Source organism: Cucumis melo, chromosome 1 (assembly GCF_025177605.1).
Source record: "Cucumis melo cultivar AY chromosome 1, USDA_Cmelo_AY_1.0, whole genome shotgun sequence".
NCBI lineage: Eukaryota > Viridiplantae > Streptophyta > Magnoliopsida > Cucurbitales > Cucurbitaceae > Cucumis > Cucumis melo.
The window spans coordinates 4,097,854-4,108,161 of NC_066857.1; the positions used below are offsets into that span (position 1 = coordinate 4,097,854).

Consider the following 10,308-nt stretch of genomic DNA (forward strand, 5'->3'; position numbering starts at 1 on the left):
TTATTTTATCTACTTGTTAATAGTCATTTGTGAAGATAGTAGTTAAATTTATTAAATGAACAACCTAATTAACAAGATTTAGCTAAATCACATATTAATTTCTATAAAATATGTTATAATATAAAATTGTAGAAAGACATACATTCCAACTAGTATGTATAAATTAGTGGGAGATACAATTCGAAAAATAATATTAAAAAAAATAAGCATACTATAATAATCTACATTTCAAACACAAACCGTAACAATTCATACGACGATACTATACATCTCAAACACAGACTATTATAAATCACATACAACCCCAAATGCCCTGTTAATGGGCGTAAACAATGACAAGAAAATGATTCTAATGTTCAATGGAGAACAAAGTGGAAGAATATGTAAGAAGCCCATCCAAGTGCCGATGCAAAAAGGAAACAAATAATCCATTGCAAAGCACTTAGTTTCACACCATTTACAATGGTTCCATCAACCTCAATAACCACCACCTGCAAAGCCAATACACCAACCACAGAAATCAAAACCCAAAAAATGTGGAGCGCAACTTGAAAAACAGCTGCTTTATTTGTTACCAATCCCACGGTGATAGCACCAAGAAGATTTGCCATTTGGCAGAGAATGAAAGTATTGAAAATCATGGTTTCTTTCACATCTTCCTTCATCTGGGGTACAATCTTGTGCCCCACATACTCTAAAATCAAGAAAACAGAAGCTTGACAGAGAGCATGGATCACAATCTTCTTCAGAGTGACTCGAGTTATCAGAGTTTGGTTCCTATCGCCACCTCCGACAAGGTTTCGGACTTCCTCATCACTTGATTCCATTACCATCATCAGGCTACCAAGAAGACACATAATCAAAGTCATCCATGTAAGGTGAAATGAGGTTATGGGTGATTTTCCAGAGACAATGGTGCAGATCAAAGTTATTAGAAGCCCAGAGATTGAAGCAGCGAGTTGAACTTGATAGAATTTTTGAATGTTGAGGTAATTGATTCTGCCATATTTTAGTGTATGGTTTAAGGATGTAACATCTTCATAGCTTAGATCAGAAACCAGTTTACATTCTTTAGTACTTCTGTTTTCTTGTATAATCCCAATATCAGCTTCTATCAAAGTTGGAAGATCTTCTGATGTCAAACCTCCTATAAAAGCAACAACTTCTCTATTAGCTTTCAATTCTTTTACTAAGACAAGCTTGTCGTCAGAGGTTGCTTTCCCCATCAAAGTAATGGACTTCATTAGCTCATTTTTATCCATTCCATCAATCTTCATTATTTCCCTAAATCTTTCACCTTCAATCTCCTTGTTGTTGGGATCACACCGAATTCCAAGATCATCAGCCATGTTTATGATCGTAGAAAGCTTATCTTCTGATGTTAATATGATTCTTATACCATTATTTTTAAGATCTTTCAAGGCACGTAGTACTTCTTGCTGTGAGATCTTAAGACCCATATATCCAAGCAGCTTTAACTCTCCTTCAAAAACTGTTTGATCATTTGTATGATTACCAGCAAATGCAATGGGTCTTAAACCCTTTTCTTCCATTTCTCTAATCTTCTTTTCCAACACATCTTTTCTGTTTTCTATGTCATGAATTCTGCCTCCCATGTCATAGTAATTTGAGCACATATTCAGAATAGTCGATGCATCACCATAAAAGTTCTCGTGAATAAGATTTGCTCCAGTTTCTCCCCCTCTAGTTTTGTACACCAATACTCCAATGCCCTTCTCTGAGCTCAAGAATTTATGATCAATAATGTCAAACATCTCATCAAGATCAGGTTCATTATTGATTTTCAATCCTGAATTTTCCCAGAAGTCGAGCAGCTTATTTTCTAAACGAACAGTAGTCTTGGGATCAAAGCGTAAAACTCCGGATGCTGCCTCAATGCCTCGATGAATATCAAGATGAAATTCCATACCAGGGTTGATCTTTTCTTCTCCAACATAAAACTCATCAACCTCAACATCATAAAATGACAACTCAGCTGTGATGTCAACACAGATTACAGAAACAAGTCCCAAAGTTCCGCAAGCTGACAGATTCTGACAGTTTACTTTGTGAGATCTTCTCATCTTTTCTCTCCAGAAAAAGAGGGAAACAGTGATTGCAAGAGGCATCCCATGCTGTATTCCTACTACTATGATTAAGACAGCAGTTGCGACTGAGGAAACTCTGTACTTCGCAAACACAAAGGACATTCTTTCAAAGGCATTTCCTACAAAGGCCACCGTCAATTTCCCCTTATTTTCAGGCTTATCATTGTAGTAATTACCATGCTCATTCTTTTTACATAGAAGACGAATTAGAACAACAAGCAGCACCATCAAATACATTACAAGAGAGAATTTTTCAATAAATTCATATGGTTTGTTGATTCTAGATTGGAACAATGTTTCCTGTGAAGGATGAACAATCACATCAAGCAGACCTTTCCAAAAAGCAGTGTCGCGATTGATAGACACTGCAATCATCTCTCCTTCGCCGTATTCAACCACAGAACCAGAGAACAGAAATGGATTTCGATGAGGGTCAATGTGGGAGTTGATAGCTTCATCCAGAATCATGTTTTTACCTTTTGTTAGCAACCCATCTGCAAGGACATGATCACCCTTCTTCAAATGGATAATCTCTCCCTCCTTAACATCAAATACAGAGATCTCCACTAGTTCTTCATGTCTTTTCACAGTCACTTTCAAGTTGTTCTTAATCTTCAAACGCTTCTTCTCCTCTGCTTTTTTCTTGCAAAAGCTTAAAACCGAAGAGAAAAATACAAGTAGAAAAATAGCTAGGAGTATCCCAACACAATCATGCCAGCCATCTTTAAGTCCTTGTTCTATGGATCCGATGGCCAAAGAAAATCCAGCAGCAATTACCAAGAGCAAGATTGTGCAGCTGTTTAAGGAGTTGTACAAACATGACCAAAACCCTTTTACAAACAGGAGTAATGAGCCCCGCAATCCCAGCCCACCAACTGTTTGCGCTAAATCCCCAATTGCATCATTCTGTAATCATGAAAAACTAAATTCAAATACTGAACCCAACAAAAGCAGCAGCAATGAAGTAGATTGTTTTTTTTTATTTTTTCCGAAAATACAGAAGTAGCTACATGTTGAGATGTCAACACTCTCTGGTTTTGAATTAGAACTTCATACTATCAAACACCACAGTAAGGAAAAAAAACGATTAATTTGATAGGTTGGTCTAAACAGTTGAGGCAGCATGATATTTGATCTTTTAATAGTTTGAAACTTTCTTATTAATATTTCCTCTTCTTCCCCTCTTATCCTCCATCAACACCCATATCAAGTGGATTTGTTTCTTCCCTCTCCGACAGAAGGAATAGGGAGAATCATCTAAAACCGAAAAATTGATCAAACCGACAGAACTAACGCTTTCGATCAGTTGTTGGCACTTTTTTCAAACTTAAAACTGTCATTTGTCAACCAACACCACCAAATTTATATCGATGTCAACCGAACCCGACCGAAATTTAAAAATATTATATATGTATATAGATAATTATTATTTAATACTTATGAATCGGAACATCCAAACCCTTGTTAAGGGAATTGGATGGAATCACAAAATTTGGGTTTTCAGTTGGAAATTTAGGAAAAGAATGAAATTAATAAGTTTTATAGCAAATACACCAACGCAGACTTTGTCCCTAATTATGTGACCAGATTTGCAAAACACAGTATATTATGTAAACTCAGCTATTGTGAACCAAACTCAGATAGCAAAGATAGAACATTGTTACAATTTTACAAATATGATAATTCTTTTTTAAAATATTCTATATCTTAAATTTGTTATTATTCTGAAACTACCTTTCAATAATTTATTTCTTTTCCTCCTTTTAATGCTCTAATAATCACTTATTTATCCTCAACTTTTTATGACCCTAATCATTCTTTCTCGTACAGGAAAACCAATTCATTTCTTTCAATAACGTACGTATTTCTTCTCCACTTTTTAAAGTCCTAATCATCCTTTCTTATATGGGGAACAATTTGTTTTTCCTACCTTAATCTTGATTTTAGGATATCAATGACACATTATTTCCAATATGAAATATAATGGTTGTTGATGGAAGTAATTTAACTTTGTTTTTTTATTTTTCTCTACTTTTTTTATGTGTATTTTTTAGTTAAATCTAATTTCAAATGATTTTGTTTCATTTATTTACGTTGATTTTTTTTTTTAATTTTATTTTGTATCAAGTTTATATATTAATGTTGTGATGTACTTATATGTATTAGTTAGTTCATATACTTACTATGTAATTTTCATTTTTTCAAAGTTTATGTAAATTATTGTAATTTATTAATTAAGTAAGTATATAAACGATATAACTCAGTGTATCATTACAAAGTATATCAACAATGTATTATTAAAGTATATCAACATATTAGTAAAGTGGATCATTATTAGGTCAATCAAGTTTACTAGTGTATATTAATAGTGTTTTAAGTGTATAAATGGACCTCAAACATATCAAATATATTTAATCAATCGAGTATATCAGTAAAGAATACTAAGCGTATATGCAGTACATCAGGTGGTTCAAACATATCACGTGAATCAAGCGTATCAAATTTGTTGAGTGTACCAATAAGACATAATAAGTTTATTAGTAGGGCATTAAGTGTATTAACTTATTCATAAAGCATTGAAGTATATTAAGGCCAAAAGGGTATCAAGTGTATCAAGAAAGAATCAAGTGTAACAAGGAGTATCAAGAAGAATCAAGTGTAACAAAGAGTATTAGTATATCAAAGGATATCGAGTATATCAAAGAATATCAAGGTCCAAAGGTTATCTAAGAAATATCAAATATATATCAAATGTATCAAAGAAATATCAGATCTATCAAGAAGTATTAGGTGTATCAAAGGATATTAGATGTATCAAATGTGTATTAGTAGCAAGGGCATTTGTGACATTTTACACATGTATATTGGGCTTTGTTTTTGTCATTTTTGCGAATAATAAATGTGTGTAATAGAGTTTATGAATAATAATTGAGTATATAGCAATATTTTTTAAAAAATTACAAATATAACATAATTTATAGTTATAGATGTTATGATCTATTAGTGATAGACTTATAGATTTTGACTAATTTTGCTATATTTGTAGTTTTCTTTAAAAATGTTATATACTTAATTATTTTGAATCTAATTACTATATCTACAAAAATTTAGTTTAAAAGTAATGAAATAAGTTAATAAACTTAAAAAAGGAGAAAAAACTGAATCGACCAACGATTTGGTCGATCGATTCAAGCTTTGGCAGCCGATGGTCGGATTCACAAGTTATAAACTAACTAGGTCGGCTTTTGCTGATGAATTTTGTACAAAACCACCCCGCCTCGACCCATAATCTCCTTTAGAAAAAGGGTCTTTCTTGATGGTTGTGGTTCTAATTTCTTGACTTTTTTGAAAGTAAAAAAAATCAAGAAATGGGTGATTGGAAAGATAAACCGTCAAGAATTTTGATGAAAGGTGGAGGTAGACATATTTTTAGATTTATTGACGTTTTTTAAACGTCAAGTAATATGTATTTTTTCTGGATGTTTTAAAAACATCGAGAACAAGAATAATTTTTGACGTTTTTAAAACATAAAAAATATTTCTAAACTCAACATTTTTTACGTTTTTTAAACGTCAAGTAATATGTATTTTTTCTTGACGTTTTAAAAACGTCAAATGATATAAATTAAATTTTGGACGTTTTAAAACGTCAAAAAATTTTACAAAAATAATTTTTACTTCCCGTTTTTTAAATGTCAAAGTAAAATACTATTTCTTGAAATTTGAAAACGTCTAAGTGTGATTAAATATTTATATATAAAACTTTGCCTTCAATACACGCACGAAATGTCAAGTGGACTTCAACCTTCACGAAAACGACCAAACGTACAATTCCTTCAAGCTGTTCGCCGATCTCGACACGCCAATCAACAACTCTGCAAGTAGTTCCATCCGAACGTTGCCTCTACCTGATACCATCCGAACGTCGTTGAAGGCCGCCGCTACCATCCAAACGCCGCCGCTCCCTTGCTCGCCAAACTCGTCGTTGACTCGCCGTAAATACTCCATTCGCTGTTTCCCGATTAATGGAGTTCATTAAAATTTGAACAACGTTGTTGAATGTTGCTTCTGAACCCCATGTTTGATTTGTTTGAAAGTTGGGTCATTGCAGGTGTGGGAAGATTTTTGGCGGAGTTGGATGTTTGGTGGATGTTGGAGGAGGGATGTGACTTGTTTGACTATTTTAGTGAAGGCTTGTCCATGGATTAAAGTTATTAATTTTGATCTTCCTCATGTTGCTGCCAATATGTTTGATACTGTCCCAAAGGCTGATGCTGCTGATATGTTTAATTTGTTTGTAGATGGTAAATTTGTTAGATAACAATTGGTAATTGGAGTAGTATAAAAACTGTGAGATTGGTCGATATTTTCAATATGTATAATGGTATCCTCAACAAAATTCAAGATTTAAAAGTTTGTCTAGTTTTAATTTATTTCCATTCAATATCACTCAGACTTCTACATTATCTTTTGGTTTCACATCCAATTTCATTTATTGGTTCACTTAAGTTTATTGTGGAGTAGTTTTTCGTGCTTATATGAAAATGTTGCCATCTATGAGATAGATGTACATTTTCACTTCTCATTTTTGCTTAGTTCACTCTTAAGGCAACAGAACCATATATTCTCAATTTTAATCATGTTAATGTGTAGGAAATTGATGGTTCAAGTTCAAGCTTTAGTCAACTTCTTGGAATTGAAGGTATTACACAAAAAATTTTATCTTACCTAAAGCAACTTGACTATACTTTGGTATGTATCTGAACTGTCACCTGTAGTAAAGTCATTATGGGCCAAAATCTTTATCATCTTATTTTAATCATCTTAGGCTGCATGTGGACAAAATTTTAAAAAGAACAATGATGCTTTTTTCTTCCTATTTTCTCATATGCTGCTGGTTAATTTTAAGCTTATTCTGCTTAAAACTTAATAATTCATTCAACTCTGTAACTGTCCTTGTATCTTATGTATTGTGTTGTTAAGTTGCTACCTGTTTTGAGCTTTTTTTGTTTTGTTTTGTTTTCTTCTTGTTCTTAGGGAAAACAAGCTTTTAGACCTTGTGCTATACCTGTGTCTTATGTATTGTGTTATTTTTTTTTTTCATTTTCTTCTTCTTTTTTTTCACCCCTCTATTTCTTTCAGGATTCCTTACCTGATATTGTTTATTTTTTGGTGTGGATTCTTGAAGATAAGAATCGGGCAACTTCAAGTATAGCAGCTAATGTTGCTATAAAGTTGGTCTGCTATAAAAACCTTTCATTTTAGATCTTTCTCATGCTCTTTCATGTTTGCTAACTTCTCATCAAATACAAATATCTGTAGCATATGCTACAACACTGAATTTGATTATTTCAAATGTACCAAGTAAAAGTGAGGAAGCACTTTGGGAGATCCTTAACAAGTTAGAAGTTGTTCTTCATTTGATTGGCATCATTAGAGATTTTTCTGGAGCTGTGAACCCAATTGAATGCATTTAACCTCTTTTTTCTCTTTTAAGTACATTACTCTGTCGGTTGCTTCTCTCTAGGTTTTCAGTTTGGAGTGATGCTAAACTGGTGGAAACTTTGTATGATATATATGTCAAACCAGACTTTTCAGTTAGAGCTGAAGTTTTGAAGTTGTATTCTGCAATAGGTAATGAATACAATAGAATTTTCCTCTCACTGTTTAATATTTATGCTAATTTTGCCTTTCTAATGCATGAAGCCCGTAACCTTGAGGATTTTATTTGCGATAGTTGCCTAATACCTTGGGCACTATTGTACTTGTAATGATAAGAAATGCTAAGATTTTCTTTTACATGAAGCATTTCTAAAATTGTGGTTGTAGTACAACACAAAGTATAACGAACTTTGTTCTGCATCGCAATCTAATTAAAGTATGTGTTTCACTGTTTGAAGATGTTGTAACCATATAGTGCTTCTACAATTTTAACTTTTAAGGCTCACGTCAACTTTTCTTGCAGTGTTCCACATCTTACTCACTTAGGATAAGGATATCCGTCTTGGTAAGTTGTACAACTTTTTTCGGTCCTAAATTTCAAATTACATTAGTACTTAGAATTATCCTTGGAATTGTCGTGGTGACTTGGCTTGGTTGCATGACTTTAATGTACGGAATTTTGGACTTGCCAAGAAATTGGAAGTAGACGATTTGGCTTCTACAGTATGGCCCCTACACTTGAACTGCATTGTATTTTGATTCACAGTTCACCAAAATGGGAGGATTTTGTTGTTTGATAGTCATCCTTTTTTTTTCAGCAGTCGACTGATGTTATCGTAAATTTTCTTGTTTCTATTAGGAGTTTTGTTTATAAAATTGATGCTTATATGTATGTTGAAGATTAAGGTTTCGATTTGTTAGATAGGAGTTGAAGTAATAGGGAGAGTTAGAATTATTCTTTTGATGCTTAAAGAAAATATAATTTAGCTTTTAATTCCTTAACTGAACTTACGGTTCACTGTTCTAGTTCCTATATTTTAGTATATTTAATTGCTTGCTAATGGATTTGATCGCATTAATTATTTTTTATATCACAAAGGTCGTCTCTTTATTTCCTTCGATGCTTATGCTGTAACTATGCTTTTACAAGATTGATAATGGCAAGGAGAATTATCATTACACCAACAAGAAAAGATCCCACATTGAGTGCACTAGGGAAATCTTGAAGTTGGTTAGCTTTCTCTTTTGGTTTTCGAGAGATATAATTATACTCTCAGTTTCTCTTTGAGTAAGCTAAACAGGGGGATGGTTGTATGAATAAAAGGTATTGTCAATTTGTTTAACTTGTTTTTGGTTAGTTTTGGACATCTCTACACGTAGTGATACACCTGACTTATGCATGAATTGCTAATTAACTACAGTTGGTTAGGCAATTGCAAGGTTAATCAATGTTTAGAAATCTTGAAGTCTTGAAGTTGTGAAGTATGTCTTTCACATCTAATCAATGTTTAGATTTTAGATTGGTTTAAATTTATCGTCTTAATCCTTTATTTTAATCAAATGCTTTAAATTTTGAGGACTTTGTATACTTGTCATTGTGGGAAATTATTGAGTCTGGTTTACGTAAATATTTCAATTGGTTGGCATATAATTCATTATCAAAGTGAAGTCTCATTTCAATCGGGTTTATGTTTGCGGGAAAAAGACATCCTTGATATAAACAAACCTGTTGGTCATTTTGGCACTAAGGTTGGTATATTTTGTTGTTTACATGTTAATTTTATTTTTGTAATACTATCAAGTTCAAGAAGGTTTGTGCAGCCACTCCTTTTATATAAAGTAGGCACTTTAGGCAAAATATAGGGCAGAAAGTTCTTTGAGCCACACCATATATGTTGATCCTTTGAGGAAAAAATTGACCTATGGTACACCAAGTTCTTTGAGCCACACTATATGTTGATCCTATTTGAATCTTTGCCAAAAGGATCTTAATAATTTTCATGAATACTAATTCGTTTATGTTAGAATTAGTAGGGCTTTGCTCTAGAGTACTTTTGGAAAGAATAATATATAAGATTTTATTTCCTAAATATTTTCTAGATCTTTTTCTTTCTTATTCCTATTGTACTCTATTTATTCTCCATTTGTACCTATTGTATTTTGTTCATAAGAAAAATAATAAAAACTAAAGTATCGTGGTTTTTCTCTTAGTTTTCAGGTTTTCACGTAAGTCTCGGGTTGTTGTTAATTGCTTTCAATATGGTATCAGAGCAAAGCAATAACGAAACCCTAGAAAATAACCTAGGAGAAGCCCAGATAGAAATTGAACCCATCACTGTCGCCGCCATAGAGAAACTGCTCCAGAACCTACAGAAACCGCCGATCTACCCAACGGGAGTGGTTTCGCAGCTGTACGCGCTGCCGTCTGACCAGAAGATGATTCACGTGCCGCTCGTGTCCGACACGTGGGCCCACGCGCCGCCGTCGTTTCACGTCACCGCCCAGCCCGTTCCCTTCTACGCGCCGTCAGATGTCCAACCGTCAAACCCTTTCGGCCATCCGCATCCTCACGCGCCGCCTATGAGCTCCGGACAGTAACCCTCAACCATAAATTTGTCAAATCTGTACAGTAAGCAGCCGCTGTACATTGACTCTTTATAACAATCGATGTTTTTTGGTAACAAAATTGATCAACCCCAGAACAAATCGGACATTGAAGCGGGCGAATCTTCGACGCATTTCAAATCAACCGAGTTGC

At 33.6% G+C, this 10,308-nt stretch overlaps 1 protein-coding gene across 1 annotated transcript; it reads right to left on the bottom strand.

The window, feature by feature from the left end:
• Positions 1-356: 356 nt before the first annotated feature.
• On the bottom strand, positions 357-6,116 carry LOC103500558 (calcium-transporting ATPase 12, plasma membrane-type-like). The gene is made up of 3 exons (XM_051079852.1): positions 5,938-6,116; positions 576-2,904; positions 357-491 (listed from the first exon to the last, which is right to left on the bottom strand). The coding sequence occupies exons 1-3, from the start codon at positions 6,114-6,116 to the stop codon at positions 357-359; spliced, it is 2,643 nt and encodes an 880-aa protein (XP_050935809.1).
• Positions 6,117-10,308: the final 4,192 nt, after the last annotated feature.